The following is a 20,404-nucleotide window of genomic DNA, read 5'->3' as shown; positions in this document are numbered from 1 at the left end:
CTCTCACAACCTTTAATTTGCAGTAAAGAACAAAGCAGAAGTGTAGTGTAATGTAAAATACATACACATTACCATCAATATTCTGAATGTTTCATAATCAGAGCACGTTCAACCTTTTTTTTCTGTGTTTTGAGCATTTTAAAGCTGCTGTGCTGTGGAATTTTGTTCATGCAGTCATGCTTGGATCACACTAAGAGATGAGCTGAAAGCAAATATGAACTCCAAGTGTGTAAAAAATGTTGTAAGAGTGTAATCATGTAAGTTTATGAAGTGTGAATGTCCATCATTTGTGGAACGGCTCCCAGTCGGTCGTGCTGAGCTCAGCATTAACGAGCCCGTTACAGCTCCTGCTAGCGCTAATGGATTAGCCATTCCATCAGAGTCAAGCACTCGTTTTATAGCTCTGGGTTATATGTGTATTTGTGTTTTGTGTGAGCAGTCTAAACCATCGATTTGGTGGCAACAAATGTAGATTCCTCTTTCCCAGTGTCAAAGACATCAGTCTCCTGTTTTACTCTCGCTCTCTGTCTGTCTGTCCTTCCAGCACTATCCACAGACGACGGACCCCCCCTCCCATGTATGAAACTACGCGTCACTGTGTGCTGTCCACCGAGTAAGTACAGTCCTCTCTTCACCCTCTAGGTTTTTTTTGTCCACACTATTTCCTTGGGAAAAAAAGCATGTCACCCCCCCACACACACCCTCTCACGCAATCAGACATGCCCCTCTGTCTGCACGCAACCGCTCGCTCGCTTTCCCTCCTCTCTGCCTACCTTCTGCAGATTTGTCCTCATCTTCCCACTTCCCTTCTTCTGCTAATGCATTCACCCTTTCTCTGGTTCATCATTCTATTTTTCATCCTTTTTTTTCTGACTCGATGGTTAAAATGCAGATTAAAATGCAGCAAAATAAATTGTAAAGAAAGTCGCATACTTGTTTTGGGCTAAAAAGTCGCCTTACGTTGCTGTACATGGAAAACAACACATTTATTTTCAAGTGAGAATTTTTACGTTTTATAGGTATTCAATACACTCTATAAGCAACATTACCTCAATAATATATATTTTTTTAATTGGATTTTGTATGCTTTTTTTGTATATAAATAATATAACAAAATCCAATTTTACCAACCTCTGTTGATTACTACTAATAATAGTAGAATTACATATCAAAATATATTATTAATATAATATTAATATATTATATTATATATTATTATGTAATACAAATGTAATAACAATAATATATGTGACAACACATTCATATTATAATAACACATTAATAAAAATTATACATTTGTAATGAAATTGAAATTTTGTGTATGTAAAAAGCAACAATCTAATTTATATGCAAATAATGCAAGTATATACAATGTATATACAAAAACAAACAACATAATAATATTAATAATAATAATGATAAACACAACATTGCTATTTATTATTATTATGAATTTAAACATAATACAAATATATTTATATTAAAATTTGAATTTGTAGTGTATGTATTTTTGTAGTTAAATAATATAGAAACAAAATCAAATTTATATATATGAATAATGTTTGTTCAATGTATTTAAACAAATACATTATTATTATTATTGTTATTATTCATTTGAATTACAAAAACATAATACAAAATATACATACAAATACACTTGTTTTGAAATTCAAATTTGTATTGTATCTATTTTTTGTAGTTAATTAATAGCAACAAAATCAAACTTGTGGATAATGTATGCATATTCAATGTATATAAAAACAAATGCATCCTTATTGTTGTTGTTATTATTATTATTATTATTATTATTATTCATTTGAATTACAATAAACATAATAAAAATACATTTGTTTTGAAATTAAAATTTGTATTATGTATTTTTGTAGATATATAACAAACAATCATTAGATTGTTATAGAAACAACATTTTTATACAATTAATGTATTTACAAAAGCAAACTATTATTATTATTATTAATTTGACATACAGTAAACTTATAATGAAAAATACATTTTGTTTTGAAATTGGAATTTATATTTATATTTTCAATAGAATATAATCTAGAAAAATATTGTCTATATAGTCAAGAGCATTTAAATGTACTTTGTGTGTGTGTGTCTGTGTGTGTGTGTGTGTGTGTGTGTGTATATATATATATATATATATATATATATATATATATATATATATATATATGTATATATATATATATATATATATATATATATATATATATATACTTGTACTTGTAAGTATAACTAGTACAGCAATGGAATCGTATATTTTATTAGTTGTTACCATTTGATATTTTAATTTCAATTATTTGTACATATTTTTATTTGCCATTTCTTTTTCTTTTGCTATAACATGATGTGTGAATGCTAGTGTGTGTGTGTGTGTGTGCGTGGAGCGAGGCTGGCTCTCAGACCCCTGCAGTTATGTTGACCTTCCGCTCGGCTTGGCTGATGCGGGATCAGCAGGGAATGTCGCCCATAAGAGTGGGAATGGCAGGCCAGTCCGTAAGCCGTCCGACCCAGTTCCACCTCCTGCTTCACACACATGCACAGACACGCACACCAACTCAGAAGCTGTCGAACCCAATATCCAAGTCCTGTCCTGGCCCCAAACCTGCCTTCTGGCCCCTCGCACTCTTTTTAACTTTTCATGACACCATTTGTACTTACTCAGCTATGAAAATGATTTATGTTCGTTATGGGCCAGTTTGACTGGAGATCAATAGCACTCTATTTAAACATCTAAGTTACTTTTTCATATCTGGAAAAGTGGATAACCATTGCATTTTTAGTAAATCAAACAAACTTTCTGTTGTGAAATCAAATTCTTGAAGTCTTTAAGGAGATGTGTTGTGAAATTTCTAGTTTCTAGCTTGTGGTTGGAGCAGAAAATGCTTGTGCAATTGATTTAAAATGTTTTTATGTGAAACATCATGATCTGAGGTGGATGTTGTTTATTTTAGGAGCAAAATTTGATAAGGGAAGATGGAGTTTTTTGTTGTTTTGAGAAGGAAAATGTTCTTCATTCAATCAGACTAACATTTACTTTATCTGTGGTAGATGCTTTAATGAATGCGTGGAATGACAACTTTCCTTCCTCGTCTTTTCACATTTTCCTCCTCTCATGCTCTCGCTTCAGATGGTCCATCTCTTTTATCCCTCTCTTCCCCTTTCTCTCTATCTTTTCCCCTCTTTTTCTGTTCTCTGACCGAAACTAATCCTGACTAAACTGTAGCATCCCTGCTTCTCCCTCCCTCTCTTTTTTTCTTTCTCCTCGAGTGTTTAGTCGTTCCTGGAGTGGCACTAATCTCCCCCACTCTGTTTCTTTTAGTCTTTTCCTTCTCTCCCTCATTTTTATGATCTGTCGTTACCAGAGCAAAACTAATCAGAGTCTTATCCACTACACTTTCTCTGAGTCTCCACTCTCTTCAAACTCGGTCCAGGTCTGGGTTTCTCCTCATATTCCATTCCATCTGTCCATTGCATCATGTTCTTCAATAGTTATAGACACATCTATTTATATTCATAAATATATATTTGACAATTTTTAAGCATTTTAGCTGACTGCTGTGCTTTTCTGGCCAATTAATATAAGTATTTATGCATTCTTGTGGCAGTTTTGTCAAGCTATTACACACTTTTTTTGTGCTGTATTATTGTGTTATATTATAATACAATAACATATAATTTAATCTTATTATTAAATTATTATCTAATTATATAATATCATACAATACAAAATAATTCTGTTTATTTTTTTAATTAAATAATTGATATTTTTATTTATATTCATAATCTTTTGAAGATATTTTGTATCTCTTATTTCTATAAAACATATATTTTTTTTCTTTAGCAGTATATATTTTAGCAGTATACATTTTCTTTCTTTTTTTAAAAGTATGGCACACATCTTTTAGCCTTTTTTAATATTTTTTTTTGCTGTGAGAAGAATATTATATAATATATAATTGTATTATTTACATATATTATATTATTTTTGCAGTACTCTAGCAACATATTTTTTCTTTCTTTGTCAAGGTATAACACATTTTAGCATTTTCTTGTGCAGTAAGAGTGTGTTATAAAATACAATAAAATATTTTTTCATCTAATATTATATAATATCACATAATACAAAATACAATTCATGTTTTCAATTATATTTATTTATATTTTACTCATAATGGATAGGAGAGGTTTTGTATCTCTGTTATATTTTTTTTCAAACATAATTTTTTTCTGTAGGAGAATTCATACTGTTTTCATACATTTACTTTTTTATTTATTCACGATTTAATTTTGTTTAGTCCAATTAACATTTCATCGTCCATGACAAGCTAAATAAATGTTCATTTAAATTCTGCAATTTTGTGTGTATATTTTATTACATTAAATTGTAATATTTATTGCCATTGACCGTGGTTCAACCCTTCCTGACATCAACTACATTTACATTTAGTCATTTACCAGACGCTTTCATCCAAAACAACTTACAGATGAGGACAATAGAAGCAATCAAAAGAGCAACAATATGTAAGTGCAAATGACAAGTCTCGGTTAGCCTAACGCAGTACACGTAGCCAGGTTTTTATTTTTTATTGTTTTTTACTAAAATGTATTTAATTCACGGTTTCTTTACTACAAGCCTAAAAACAAAATGTCTTGCTCTTATTATCCTCATTTGTTTTCATATATCTCCACATTCTCCACCACATTTTGCTCTCATGCCCTCCATCTTTCTTGCACACCTTTACAGCATTTGTCCTGTGCAGTTTTCCTCTGATCATTTGTATGTAAAGACAGGGCATGTTTTGCACAGCTGGTGTTTGTCCCTCCTGGTAGTGCCACAAACCGACTTGGGTTCCTTCCTGTGGCAGGTCTTTATCTGACAGACCGTGTTGGACTGAGGGTCCTGTCGGTGTTCACTGCAGCTGGAGCTAAACCTCAGTCACGCGGCACTAGCAGCAAGCTGTGTTTAAAGTTTAATTAAGTCGAGCTCATTTCGCTAGGTCATTTGAGCCTTAATGACCAGTCATGGGAAACAGAACTGCAAATAGATCTGCAATTCCAGAGGGGTGGGTTGCAAGGTTGGTTAATCCTAAGAAATAAGCTTTTTCTATTCATTTTAAATGTATTGAGATGCATGCAAATTATTAGAAGTCTGGCATATCGGACGTAACTGAATGTAGCGCTCATTATAGAGCATGACGGATTCATGGAGTGTAACAGTGAAATGGTTCCCCCTGAACAGCAATAGTCTCATGCTTGAAGGATCCCTAAAAGCTGGCAATGTGTCGCAGTTAAATCCATCCCCTCACTCGCATGTATCGCAAAATGAGAAGAAAGAAAGAAAATAAAAGCTTTGTGATGTTCATACCTGGAGTTTGGTAGCAAGACACCTCGCTCAAACTATAAAAGCGCGAGCAGAACAAAATTCGGTCTTGATTGAGCGGCGTCTCGTGGAAAACGGCTCCCGGGTGCCCTCGTCTTTCATCCTATTCACTTTGCTCCGCTCCCTGCACTTACTCGGGGCAACTTGTCAAAACATTAATTCTGCTGTTGTTTTTTTCCCCTCCTCGCTCTCATTCGGCGTCTTACTCGGTCCTTCTCTCCCCCGCTGTGAAAAACTAATTCAGTCAGTTCTAGTTTCTCTCTAATTGATCCCTGTCTTTTTCGACTCTTTTTTTTAACTCGCTCTGTCCTGCTGTGAGCGCACCATTTCCTTTTCCAGTTTCTGTCCGTTTCTCAATCTTTTTAATTGTTTTAAAAACCCCAAACTCTGTCCGTTTTGCGCTGCCCACCTCAGAGGATACCTCGTCCTTCCCCTTTTACTCATCTCTCTCAGCTTGTTGGTTTCGTCATTCACCAGAGCGTTTTTCTAAAGCGAGGAAAAGAAAAGAAACACTAATTCGGTGCCTTTACACAATTGTAGTGTTTCCTTAAAGTGACTGATTTTTTCGGAAACTGTAAACAAGAAAATACGATTATGTTTTTTGCCATGTCAGTCGAATGTTTTCGTAACAATTAAAGGGTAAAAATGCGGAGTTGAATGAAGCAGGAACGCTGTTCTCCATCTCTCGCATCCTCTTCCCAGTCGTCCGCTGCATCATACAGTAGCATGGTAGCCATGTTTAATGCATGGAAAGTGCAACTGCAGCCATTTTGTGCTTGAAAACAAAATAACTGCCATTTTGTTGACGCAAACATTTCATTTCACTTTAGTAAGAGAGAAAAATAGGTTTAAATTTTGTCCAAATAATAGATTTTACTTCAAGACTGTAATTATACTCTCTCCGTTTTCCCTTTTTTTCAGTTAAGTGCTGACATTTCTGTTTAAAACGACGTGCAGAAAAATAAAAATAAGAGATAATTTAGGCTACTTTGGTATATTTTAATGGTAATTATAGAAGATAAGAAAACATTGTATTGTATTGTATTGTATTTGTATTTGTATTTGTATTTATCATAGTTTTATTTACAGTAATGCCTGATTAAGGTTTTGTGTGATTGCATGGCTAAATGTACCATTATTTTGTAAATTAATACATATATTGTATTTGTAGATTTCTGATTTTATTAAATAAGTTTACTTTTAACCTTTTTTGTATGTTGTTAGATGTAAACCACTGTTAAATTGACTCTCGGCATATCAAAATCAAACACTGCACGCTGTTTTTGTGTATTGTAAAACTTATTTTTAGTTTAATCTTATTAATAATGATGTTTATTTATTAGTTTTATTTTTGTTTAAAACAATTAGATAAATCCCATATTACAGATTAACCCTTCAAGCTATAAAAATTATAGATTAATAGTTTAGTATTCAAATAAATATATTTTTTGTGTGTGTGTGTGGGGGGGGGGGGGTGTTAGAAGAATGGTACATTATGGTACAAACACATTTCTTCCATCTTTATTTGACCTAATAATTCTAACACTCTTTATACAAATTCTATTTGTTTTCTTTTTTTTTATTAAAAAGAAAACAACAACAACAACACTTTACCCTTTAAGACTTATTTGTTTTCTAACTGCTTGTTTTCTTTTAAAAAGCCTCTAGCACTAGCTTTCTCTGTTCTTTTTCTGTTCTGTCTGTTTGGTTTCTTTTTTTTTTAATTGTGTAATTAAAAAAAGATTTGTTTTCTAACTCGTATTCTTTAGAAAAGGCCTCTAACTCTATCTTTCTCTATTCTTTTTCTATTCTATATTTTTTTAATTGATTTATTTATTATATAATCATAAAAAAGTCCTTGCTAAGTGTACAGAGTTATGCTAACCGAGACTTGTCATAGCACTTGCATATTATTATTTTTTTTTCGATTAATTCTATTGTCCTCATTTGTAAGTCACTTTGAATAAAAGCGTCTGCTAAATGGCTTAATGTAAATGTACATGATGTATGGCAGTCTATGTGATGGTTAGTGGTTCATTATAAATGCATTACATTTATAAATATTATGTTTTTGAACTTTTAATTTACTATGATTTAATTTTGATACGTTTCTATTGTTTTGATGCTCATTTGTAGTTCTGTTCAGTTTCATTTTATCTGAATGAAATCTTTAATGAAGGATTCCATCTCTCCATTTGGTCAAGTGTTAATAATGGGTTAAACTAACTCGAACTAATATGTGTTAACTTGATTTAGCTTAACGAGCAGCCAATTAGTTGATGTGAAATGCTTTCGGAAAACTGACGTGTCCTGCGGTGTAACATGCTATAGTCTAAAATCATGCAAGCCATTTTTCCAGATATTTTATCATTTTTATACATGCAGTTTGAGCAGATTATCTGAGAACATACATTAAATTAATTGTAACTAAAATCTTTTTTTTTTATTATTGTTATTTGTCCATTTTAAACAAACAAACCAATGAAGGCAAGCAGTCGATTTCCGAACTAAATCTTAAAGTGCACAGATAGAAAACCACACAAACTTTTTTATTTTCATGTTGATTCTTTTTGATGTTTATCTTAAGTATTTGTTTGCACTTGTTCTCTACTTTCATCTCGCTGTATAGTTTTAGGTAACTGCTCTTGTTTAGTCTATTACGCTCTACTTTCCTCCCCTCCACTCCTCTCTCTCTCTCCATTCATCTTTTCTCCATTATGTTTCTCAGTCTGACCCCCTGTTGAGAGAGTGACACTCAGACACAAACTCCCTCCCTCCTTCCAACTTTCGTCTCTTTCCTTTTACCGTCTGACCTTCTTTCAGGTTCTCAGCTTCTCTCTGTTTGTTCTCCCTCTGCTTTTCTCACACTTCTTCCTCTCGTCTTTTCTCTTCTCTGTCTTCTCCAGTGTTTCGCTCCATCACTCCATCTTTGTTGCTTTTGTGGCCCTTCTCTGTTCAGTCTTGTATCTCTTGCTCCTTTTCCCCCTCTAAATCTTTCCATTTCCACGCTCCTTTCTCTTGTTCATCCTCCCAGTCCACTTTTGTGTTTCTTGCTGAATCTTTCATCTCCTTCCACCTTCATTTTTTACCCCGCTATCTTTCTGTGTGCGACCTTTAAGAGAATATACATTGAGGATGTATTTTGGGGTTGCGCAGCCGTTAGTAATTTTTCAGTATGTTTCTGCCGGAGTAATAGTAAATGTGTCTCTATGTGCATTTTTCTCCTCATTTGTTCTCTAGAATGATGTTTCAAGTTTGTAGCTCTCCAAAAAAAAAAAAAAAAAAAGTAAAAATTAAACCTCACATGTCTGTCTGTCTGTCTTTGTCTCCCCCTCTTTGTATATCCTCTAGCAACAGCTGAATCATCAAGACAAGAAGGTTAGTTTCTAATTCCTTGGTTTATAATATGATATAGAATTTCAAAGTTCCTATCATTTATTTTATTCATTGAAAAAAGCTCATGATTTTTTTATATGCATTATACGTATAAATGTACTCTGTGTGTGTATTATTATTATTTTTTTATATTATTTTTATCATGGTTTACATTTTTTATGAAACTCTTTTATTTGTGGTCTATTTTTATTCATCTAAAACTGCATTCTTAGTTTTGAGGTGACTAGATAATTATGTGACTGTTAAAATGGACAAAACAATTACGTGATTTTTTTTCTTTGCATATGTTTTAACATCTTTTTCACTTTTTATGATTATTATAGCCACAGAGAGGCCGTCACACAGCAGCGCTGTCCATCCAGTGACAGTTGGACGACTTCCTCTCCTCCTCATATTCCTCTTGTTGCCTTTTTTTCTCTAATATCTCTTCCTAAATCTTAAAAACTAAAACCAAGTTCTCTGTTGAGGCAGATATTCCTCCGTAACCAGTTGTGTTACAGTAAATGCTTGTACTACTTCTGTAGATTACACACAAACACACACACACAGACTTTCTCTCTTTTTCTCGTACTCCTCTGCTCTGTCATTTTTGTCACGCTATTAATCTCCATCCCTCCATTTCCTTCCTGGCAGTCTCTCTCTCTCTCTCTCTCTCTCTCTCTCTCGGTCCACTCTCGGTGGCTTCTTACTCCTGTCTGCTCTGATAAAAGTTTACTCTGTAGCTGAGCGACACTAATCTACCTTCAAAGAGCTTATCTTACTGTTCATTTTCTTTGAATCCATCTGTCCTTAAGAGTCAGACATCCTTTACAAGCCCCTGCTCTCCTTCTGTCCTACTGTACAACAAACTGAGCCAAAGAAGAGGAGGATGAAGCTCCCGCTCCTGCTGTTTGTACTACTGAGTGGAAGATCAGGGACATACATGTGCTCACTAACATATCCAATCATCAAAATTGCAAAATAATTTTTAAATGCTGTGGTCTGGCTCTGGTTTTCAAATATATATATATATATATATATATATATATATATATATATATATATATATATATATATATATATCTTTGAAAACCAGAGCCAGACCACAGCATTTAAAAACTATTTTGCTGTATTGACTTATAAGCAACCTGCCAGAACTTTGGCAATACCTGGAATATCCTGGAATTTTTGTCTCCTGAATATCTTTCAAATTTATTTGTCATGTGACTGAGTGATGGCCTGCCTGGACCACACAGGAAGAGAAAGAACTACTTCCTGTTAAATACTCGTGTGGCATGATCAGTCATTTCCCATTATGGACTGCTCTGATTGGTCTATGTTTTTCTTAACTCTGTATAAAGTATAAAAACAGTTTAATAAGGCACTTAATCCGGTTCATACAACATCAAGGTTTTTTTTTTTTCACATTACTATTTGTGGGTATGTGAATCATACGTAAAGAAAGGGTTCATTTTGTTTAACTTAAGGGAATATGCTAAAAATTTGTAATGATCTATAAACATAAACAATCTGTTTAGTTTTTTCTTCAGTTAGTGCATTGATTCAAGAGAAAACAATATCCTTAGTGTTGTTAAATTTCTTTTTTAACCATCTTTATCATTTTAAAGGGGGATTTATTAAGATATTTTATTTGCTGTTATTTTAATTTGAACAGTGAATTTTTCAAATCATCAGGAAAATAAAAAACAATATCGTTTTGATGCTTATATCTAGAATACCAATACTGTTGTGCAGTTTCAAAAATAGCCAAACAAAAAAAAGAAAATCTGGAAATGTTTCTGTTTAAATAATGTAAGTACTGTATTTTTCAGATGTATTTTTTTTGTTTGTTTGTTTTTTAAATGATTGTTTATTTTTTAAATACTTTTTCAATTCAGCTCTAATAATAGTGATGTCATTTTGTTCCCTTTAATTATTTTTTTTTTTTTTAATTTTAGCACATATTTTGTGGTAATAAGTGTTGTGTTTTTGTTTCTCTAGTTTCTGATAGTTTTCTTATAATTTAATATTTTCAGATGCAAACCATGTCTGCCAAAACAACAATCAGTTTATTTTATTTTTACTTTTTTTTTTTTTTTTTTTTTTTTTTAGTATGTAGTAATGTAATTTTCTTTGCAATTTGAATGTTTCACATTTTTGTGAAGTGATTAGGATCTTCTATGAAGAACTTTTGTCTTAGCCATTTTTATACAGTAAAATGAGCTACAAAAATAAAAAATAATGCTTTTCAAACAGTGTACATGATTTACAGTGTAAATTCCTGTTTCATACATGTGTTATTTGAAGTGGAGTCTGGAGCCAGTCATATAAGAACTAATTTATCAAAGTCAGTTCATTTTTATTTTTTGTGTTCAAGTTGTATTTATCTGATTATCTAATTTAACTTCAGTAATCTTAAAATTCTCGTAATTTTGTTAAATAGGTGAATAAAAAATGAATACGAGAGCAGATTAATTTCTACTGTAATAGTTTATGTAATTATATTACAAGTCTTCAAAAATGTTTCGACTTTCAGTGCATATCAAGAGGTCTGTTCATCTCCTCTAGATGGCAGCTGTTCCACGCAGAGCTGCAGAAACACTGTTTAAGAAACTGTTCATGTGTCACACAAAAGAGAAGGTGTGCAGTGTTATGAGTCACCATGAATTATTCATCACTGAAACGAAAAACACTGCTAACTGAACCAAGATATTACTTAATGTCTTTGTGTAATTATATAGATCTGCAGCTTCGTTAATAACATTAGTTAATTTGGGATTTTACAGTTGTATATTAATTTTATGAGCAATGATGGTGAATGTCAGTGTGTACTAATATATACTATTTGCCCTGTGTGTTTCTTAAACTGACACTTATTGCTATGATTCATTTATTTTTATTTTTTATTTTTGCTGAAGTAATGAGCAAGTAAACAATAACTAATACAACACATGCTGAGGGAAGAACCCAACTCATCACATAAATCATTGAATAAATTATAGAACAGAATTTATAAGGTTGTGTAAGGATCTTAGGAGTAGAAGTCTACTTTTAATATATATGTGTGTGTGTGTGTGTGTGTTTTAGTAATTTTCTGTAATTTTGTGTTGAATTTCATCAAATTAGATTTACAATTGCATTAGAGTCAATGACTGTTAGGATAACAAACACAACAAAATGCTATTGTCCCACTCCTCTTTGCACTGATGGACTGCACAAGAACTGCACTTTTAAGGTCCTGCCATGCTCCTGTCTTTGTAATATCTACAATACCCCTTTTCTACAAATGATTGAACATGGAGATATGACTACATTGAGACATATCTGTGGTATGAAATAATGTTTTTAGAATTACAAAAAAAAAAAAAAAAACACAGTATCAGCCATCTGTAATATTTTCTCCCACCAATGCTTTTTAACTTCAATAGAAGTGTCAGACACATCCTCATTCAAATCCAGCTTGGTAGGACTTCTGTCCATGCCACAATGGTTTCAATATTCAAAATAGTTAACAAATGAGCATGAAGCAAACAGAGGCATGGGAAGAGTAGGTAACAGGAGATTATGTGATGGTTAAAGTGAGTTTATTGAACATTTGTATTACACCAGCACATTTTTACTTAGTGTTATCATACCAAATAAAATGCAATGCATAATTATTTATAACATTAAAGACATTTATAGGGACATTCCCTTATCTCTAAATAACTTGTGAAGACAAGACAGCAGAACATAAGAAAGAAAATAATTTTTAAAAATTACATAAATATCTATAGAGACATGATTATTTCCTCTAGTGAGCTAAACTCATCCTTTCACATTGAACTGCTGTTACTTCCTGGACATTTCTTAACATGTAAATATTTGTATAAACTAGATTCTAGATTTTGTGTTAAAAAGATTCAGTAACTAAGACATAAACTGAACAAGTTTCACAGGCATTTGACAAACAGAAATTAATGAGTTCATGAACAAAGACAGGGTCATTCTAAAAAGTTGGAGAAGTGAGTACAGTATGTTGTGTGGCCACTAGGTACTTTAAATACTGCAGAGCTTCTCATCCTCATGGACTCGATCAGATCCACCAGTTCTTACTGTGACATATTTCATCCTTGCAAGTTCATGTGTCCCTGTAGCAGGACTATGGCAGGTTCACACAGGTGATCAGGAACCATGGGCATCTTTTTCCTGAAGCTTTCCAAAAATCAATAGATGTCTTTTATTTTCCTAAGTTGTCTGCTTTTTCAGTTGTTATAATCTTCTTTAATCTTTTAGGTAAAGGAATTCCAATTTTAAGCATATAGTCATTTGTATCCTAACCATCCATTCCATGTCTTGTCTCTATACTTTATTTCTATTCTGTACAGCATATCAACCTTAAATTTTCATGCACTTTTCTTGCACATTAGCATAGCCTGTTGTGCTTTTGAATGCTTTCTTCTATCCTGACCTACTTTTTTTGAAAGATGAATTCCTGATTGTGATTTAAATTCCTGTATGTTTTGATTTAGGTTGGCATATTGGTTAGCATTCATATAGATAGTAATGCATTTTCTATGATGACATACATCAACCACAGATTCTTTCAAATCTTTATTTAGCTTACAGGCTAGGTGTTTCAGAGCCATTGTCAAAAGAGTCGGTGTAAGTGGGCAGCCTTTTTTAAGCTTTTTACATTGGCCATTGTTTGGGAGCAGGTTTTCCACAATCCTGAAGTCACGTGGAGGTGATGGTTTGATGCGCTTCAGTGATTCCAAAGCTAGGTGTAAAAAAGGCTTTTTGATATTTTCAGGCATCCCACAAAAGCTAATAACAACGAAGAGCTTGTAACTCATTTTCACTGGTTTAGTTTTAAATGAGGGCTGAAGAAACTTTTCCAATCTCCTAACAAGTATAGTAGCAAGTATCATGTATTCTGCTCTGAAGAGGTGCCTTCCATTTTCTATCACACTGTCAGTGAAGCCCTCTGGAATTCCTTCTATAACCATTTGGTTAAAAAGCTTTTTAAGTTCTTGTGTTTTTTGCGCTTTGTTAATCTTAAAGTTTTCCATATTGTCCCCAAGTGGGGTTTCATATTCTACAAGAGACATTAAAGCTTTCAAAACTTCAGCCTCACTGATTTCACCTGCTATCCTCGTATAAGGCTTCTTGCGGAAGAGGCTACTAGAACAAGCTATCAGCTCTTTTGAGAGAGCGGTTGTAGTGTCCTCTGGTTTTGGCAAACACAGACTCAGAACTACAGGGAGGTGATCTGAAATATTGCTTTGAACTTGGTATATTTCACAGTTCTCAGCAAGCCACACATCATTTCGTGTCATGAAAACCATGTCTAGTCTTGATGCACCCATCTTCTTTTTCTTCTGACTTGATATTTTTTGTTTGTTTTGTTTGGATGGTTTCCACGGAAAACGAGTAAATGAATCTCGTTTACAAGAATTCTTAAGTCCCCAGACATCTACAAGCATTAAAGATGAGATGAATTCCTCCAGATATGGTCTAAGGGGCTCTCCATGTCCAGTTGGATACTGCCGGTCAAGATCTATGTTTAGAACTGTATTGAAATCCCCTGCAACTATCAAGACACCTCTTGCAGTCTGACAAAGATATTCAGAAAGACACTGCAAGACTTTGTGTTCTTTTGCATGGTTATATACATTCACTAGAGTGAAGCATTTACCGTATAATTTGCAGAAAAGTACAATGTAGCTCCCTGTAGACTCTGTATCTTCTTTAATGTACTCAAAATGTTTCGATCTTAATAAAACTCTTTTTATCAGTATTGCAACGCCTTTGCTACTTGGATGATGAACACTGATATATGATTTCCAACCATCGATTTGTTCAAGATGGCTAACATCATTGACACCTATATGTGTCTCTTGAAGAAATGCAACAGATGCTTGTAGTTCATTCAGCCTTTGTAGAATTTTTGTTCTTTTTTCAGGGACATAAATTGTGTCTCTAATTCCACAGGTGTTCCATGTGACGAGTTTCAAATATCTGGTCATAGTTTCTAGACTGAAATGATCTGAGGAGGAAAACATTTTGAATGATAAAATATTTTAGGGTCACATGAATAAAATATAGTAGACATAAGTTAGGAAGAAGAAGTGTGTGAACAATAGCATTGAATGTCCGGCATAATACCAACATAATGTACTCAAAAACTTGAAAACTTACTCGGTTATGAACATAACCTCGGTTCCCTGAGATACTTCACTCATACTGCGTATGGGGGAAAAGCTCCTTTTTTCCGTGATACTGAAGCCTTTTTTCAATAATGCAGTGCAACTGCACTGCCATTTGTTTAATCTGTAAAAAAAAATTTATCAACGACAAAGCCCGCCAAAATGGGCGGGGTGAATGGCTATATAAGCAGGCATATTGCCATATGAAATCAGATCTCACTCCTTCAGCGACGACTTCTCTTCGCTGGATCCCGACTGAATGCCTTCGCAGGAACGAGCTTTCGCCATCGAAGAGGCACCACAGCGGATCAGCTGACACTGCCGAACGCTTGCAGCACTCTCAAAGACAGCCGCTCTTCAGTGATCTCTTGCTGCCATCAAGCGATCACAGAAGACCTCATACTGCTTTTATGAGAGCTTTGTGAGAGCTCGCTTCAGCACTGCACACCGTATTGTAAGTGTTCCAGGCAAAGTTTCTCCATTCCCTGGATGAGTCTAGCCCTAATGAACCTGCTTTTCGCGACCTCTGCAGCACCACCAATTTGTCCCTGTACACCACGAAAGCCACAGCCCAGGCCATCGGACAATCTATGACCAACCTGGCTCAACCTGACAGAAATTAAGGAGACCGACAAAGTGGCCTTTCTCAACGCCTCAGTCTCTCCAGCTGGTCTCTTCAGACCAGCAGTAGAAGGTTTCACAGAGCGCTTCACTGCAGCACAGAAGTCGTCCCAGGCCATGCAACACTTCCTGCCCAAGCGCTCCAGCTCTGCCTCGAGTCGCCCCAGGGCTGCGCCAACTCAGCACCAGAGCAAGGCTGCTGGGCCCGATGCCCTCTAAATCCTCCTGATAGTTGGGGAAGGAAGAAGAAGGGGCAAAGTACAGAGACAGATGGGAATCCGTGTTCTGAACTCTCGACGACTGGCTCATTCTAGTCCTGTCGCGAACCGAGCTGGACCACCAGAGATCCGTGCTCCTGAGCCTCTTAGACTGTCTAGGACTCAGGGTCAATTTCGTCCAAGAGCTCACTGCTCCCCAGCCAATGTATTATGTTCCTGGCAGTGGTTTTCAACTCAGTCCATATGAGGGCGGTCATATCACCAGAGCGCGCTCTGGTACTTCAGCAGCTCGCGGCCTCTGTGAGGAACAAAGCCTGTTTCCCTCTGAAGTTCTTTCTCAGTTTTACAGCTCAGCTTCCTACTAACAAGGCCCCTGCAAAACTGGATGAAATTCTGGGTCCCACCTCATGCTTGGCAGCACAGCTGCTTTTGCATCAGGGTCAACAAGGCCTGTCTAGCAAGCCCTGGAGCCTTGGATGAACCCTGTTTGGTTCAGCCGTGGAGTACCCCTACAGGCAGTTTCCAGAAGGACGGTGCTCTCAACAAATGCTTCCAACCTTGGTTGGGGCGCTCTGTGCGAGGGCAGACCAGCCTTCGGCTCTTGGTCGCATGAGGACAGTCATCTCCATATCAACTGCCTCAAGAGGCTGGCAGTAGAACGACCCCTTCAATACTTTCAGGCGATCCTTAAGGGGAGCCACGTCCTAGTCCAGTCGGACAGCATGACAGTGGTGTCTTACATATATCACCAAGGCAGCCTTTCGTCCAGCCGCCTCTGCGCACTGGCAAAGTGCCTCTTGAAATGGGCATTACCCAGGCCGCGGTCACTCAAGGTGATGCATATGCCTGGCGAGACGAATCTGGGAGCAGACATGCTTTCACGGAGCAATGTCCCCTCGGACGAGTGGATGCTCCATCCCCAGACGGTTCTCAAAATCTGGGAGATATTCGGGAAGGCAGAGGTCGACCTCTTCGCCTCAGAAAGCAACTCTCATTGCCCAACCTCTGCATGTATGGTCCCTCGATGGGAGCCTCTATGCCTCCCCGGGGATGTGCTACACACCACTGCTCAGGCGAAAGCCCTGTCTGAAAGATGCCTCTATGCCCAGAAATGGTCAGTCTTATTTGACTGGTGCTCAGCACGAAATGAAGACCCTGTGGAGTGTGACATATCTCTGACACTGTCATTTCTCCAAGAGCGTCTAGACAAGGGTCTTACCCTTTCCATTCTCAAGGTGTATGTAGCAGCCATTACAGCATTTCATGCTCCTATCGCTGGCCAATCTGTGGGTCGAAATAGCCTATTTGTTCATTCCTGAGAGGTTCTAGGCGGTTGAAGCCCCCACGTCCTCTTACCATTCCCAATTGGGACCTCCACACGGTCCTTGGAGCACTCAGAGGACCTCCCTTTGAGCCGCGGATATACAAGATATTTGAGATACGGAACGAGTACTGCACTATATGCCGTGCCATGAGGCTGCGGCTTCAGTGTCAACGCTTCAGTCGTATGACCTGATTTCCTATGGCAATTTGCCTGCTTATATAGCCATTCGCCCTGCCCATTTTGGCGGACTTTGGCACGCTGCATCACCACAGGCTCGCGCAGCTATGCAGCGCTGTCATTGGTTTAAAAAATTTTACAGATTAAACCGATGACAGTGCAGTTGCACTGGGTTATTGAAAAAAGACTTCGGCATCGAGGAAAAAATGAGCTTTTCTCCCTTATGCAGTATGAGTGAAGTATCTACAGGGAACATAATTTACCTAAATACTGAATTATTAAAAAAAAAAACTGAACTCTCTCTATAAAAAAGTCTTTCAAGTTAAAGCTGCAGGACACTTCATGTTATCTGAACAGGAGCTCTTATTAGTTTTTAGATGGATATTGTTTAAAACACAGATCTTGTATCAAAATCCCACGTCCAATGAAGACAATTTGACAGTCTGGTAAAAATATATTTTTAAAAAGTTGCTACAAGGTGAAGTGTTTTTTTTTTTCTTGAATGATTACATATACATGTATTTCTATTATTGTATGAAAAGTTAAATAAAACTGCCTGTGGAGTATTTAAGTTATCAGTAATGCAACACCTTTTTTTATGTGAATAATGAAAACTGAAATATAATTTGTAACCACACATTTTTGCAACATCTTTAAAATTTCTCCCATACTCACCTCTTTAAATAAAATTGCAACTTTTGATTTTAATATAGTACAATTACAATCTTTTGTATTTTTTCTGAGTCTGCAAATATTCCATGTAATAAAACTCCATTGTCACTATGGTCAGCTGTTTTAAAATAAAGAGAGTATCTAAAAAGCACCAAATAGTAAAAGTTGATATCAAAAGTTCACAATAAAAAGGGTCAAAGCAGCGTGTCCAGCATGCATTAAATAATTCATTACTCTTTTGATTTTATATATATTAAATATAAATACATTACTTTGAACTCTGAAAACATGAACATTTGCCATGTATGTTACCAATTATCTACTTATCTCTATAAATAAATACTTAGAATTCTCACCTTTAATGCTTGAAAAATTCAACAATGATGATGATGTTCTGATCAAATAGCAATAAATTTTATGAACCTCTGGAAACATGCGTTGCTGCAAATTTTGTTAGAATGTCAGGAAGACTTTCTCTTTTTAAAAGCATGAACAGCAGTGTGCTGTGTACAGAAATTTTCCATGCAAATGATGGACGGTGCCTTTTTCCTTTTTTGGTTCTATATTTCAGGTGGCAGACAAACCGGTTGAACTGAATCACAACCACAAAGGTTACAGTCAAATGATGAGCTGAGGATCGTGCAGCAAGGCTCATTAGAAAAACAATAAACAAATCCACCAAAAACAAGGCAGATAACACAGGCACAGGAACACATAACACCTAAATACAGTAAAGCCACAACCAACAAACTAGGACTAATACACAGGAGTATAAATGCTGTACAGTTCAGAGGATAAAAGACTAATGAGTAACCATAGAAACTAATAAGGAGTGGTTGTGGCCAAACAAGGGAACAGAGCAGCAGTAAAACATGAGGAGAACAAATCATCTAAGCAATAAGATAAACGTTTGGCATCTATGCAATATTCAAAATAAAAATGAGGTTGAAATAAAAAGTTATTGAAGTAGAAAAGATGATTCTTTAATAACTAGGTTTCAAATTGGCCACACATCCCTTAATTACTCACTGTTTATCATAGGGAAAAGAGAATGAGAACTGCACAGTGTGGCCTGCCAGAAACAGTTGAACATTTCAACTAATGAGAAAAATAAGAGAGAAAAAAATTCAGTTTATACAATTATTAAAACATGTCCAAAAAGACCTGCCAGTTATAAGCATATAACGAAAAGCACAGAAAAAGTAAAGGGTTTATAACATTTTAAAGGGGACTATTATGCAAAAAAACACTTTTATAAGGTCTTAGTTGTGTGCATGCAGAGTGTGTAAACACAATAAAAAATGCTGGGTTAAAAACAACACAACTTGGGTTATTTGGAAACCCAGTGCTAAGTAAATACTGGACACAACACATGTTGGATTTATTTGACCCAGATGGTTGGGTTTTACCCACCATGCTGAGTTATTTTATTTAAGTCATCTTTTGATTAAAAATTATTATATTGCTGGCTTAAAATAGACAGGAATTTAAAAACACACACACATAATTACTAGAGGCAACAGCGATAATCAAAAGATGAACATTTAATATTAAGCAAGAACACATAGACAAAATACAAGACAAATTTAACTGATATGGGTAAATACAGCATAGTTTACAATATTGTATACATTTAACCTCGTCTAACAAGCACTTTAGACATAAAAATGAAACATTTAAAAGTAGCATTTTAATTTAAGTGTATTCAGTGATTCTCTGTGAGTGCAACGTTAGTTCAGTCAGGCCACGGAGGCATAGGCTGCAACCAGCTGATGCGCTCAGTTGTCAAATAGCTCCAATCACTACCATTCTCCTATTAGACACAGGATATATATATACATGGCACTACTGCTCAGTAAGTATGCTCAAATGGCTCGCAACCCTCCCTCCCTCCCCATTATAATGGGCATATTGGACATATTACCGTGCACCTTCTGGTTTTTGTCTCTTTGTTTCAGATCGCTAATAGATGGCTGCATTTATGAAGAAAAAAAACACCTAACTCTAAAAAAAAAAAATTCTAACAAAAGGTTTGTCAGCTGTTTTTTGTAGTATTAAGTGTACTTGATAACATACAAAAAGTGTTTACCAAAGTTTGACCACTAGGTGTGATTTTCAAGATGGTGTCCAACATGGGCAGGGAGCCCTTAAAATATCCTAACTGCTTTATTATTTGACTTAGCCAAGTAATCTAGGTGTCTAACACATTGTTTTCTGGGTCTATGTATCCATTAGCGATGTCTAAATTGCACTGACATGATTACATACTTATGAAATACATGATTTTGTGAGATTGCTGTAAAGTTTTATCATTGTTTGGGGTGAACCAGAGATGTAAATAATTAAGCCTATGTCATTTAACTTCTACTCAGATGATCCACTGTTATTGCACAACTTCCGAACACAGTTGCAGGGCATATGG

General features: G+C 35.4%; 2 protein-coding genes across 3 annotated transcripts in view; one reads left to right on the top strand and one right to left on the bottom strand.

Moving 5' to 3' along the window:
• efna4 (ephrin A4) overlaps positions 1-9,782 on the top strand; it is a 60,658-nt gene extending 50,876 nt beyond the window's left edge. For both annotated transcript variants that reach the window (XM_026284665.1, XM_026284664.1), the window contains 3 exons: positions 545-613; positions 8,759-8,785; positions 9,127-9,782. In XM_026284665.1, coding sequence (XP_026140450.1) covers positions 545-613; positions 8,759-8,785; positions 9,127-9,224 — 194 coding nt within the window. In that variant the 3' untranslated portion in view covers positions 9,225-9,782. The remainder of the gene's footprint in view (positions 1-544; positions 614-8,758; positions 8,786-9,126) is intronic.
• A 2,567-nt stretch (positions 9,783-12,349) lies between these two features.
• Positions 12,350-18,415, bottom strand: LOC113116850 (uncharacterized). The gene is made up of 2 exons (XM_026285175.1): positions 18,339-18,415; positions 12,350-14,810 (listed from the first exon to the last, which is right to left on the bottom strand). Exon 2 carries the CDS (start codon positions 14,788-14,790, stop codon positions 13,168-13,170), a length of 1,623 nt encoding a protein of 540 aa, XP_026140960.1. The 5' UTR covers positions 14,791-14,810; positions 18,339-18,415; the 3' UTR covers positions 12,350-13,167.
• Positions 18,416-20,404: the final 1,989 nt, after the last annotated feature.

Source organism: Carassius auratus, chromosome 16 (assembly GCF_003368295.1).
Source record: "Carassius auratus strain Wakin chromosome 16, ASM336829v1, whole genome shotgun sequence".
Classification (NCBI taxonomy): Eukaryota; Metazoa; Chordata; class Actinopteri; order Cypriniformes; family Cyprinidae; genus Carassius; species Carassius auratus.
The sequence above is the reverse complement of the archived record's forward strand: the minus strand, read 5'-3'. Positions and strand labels throughout refer to the sequence as shown.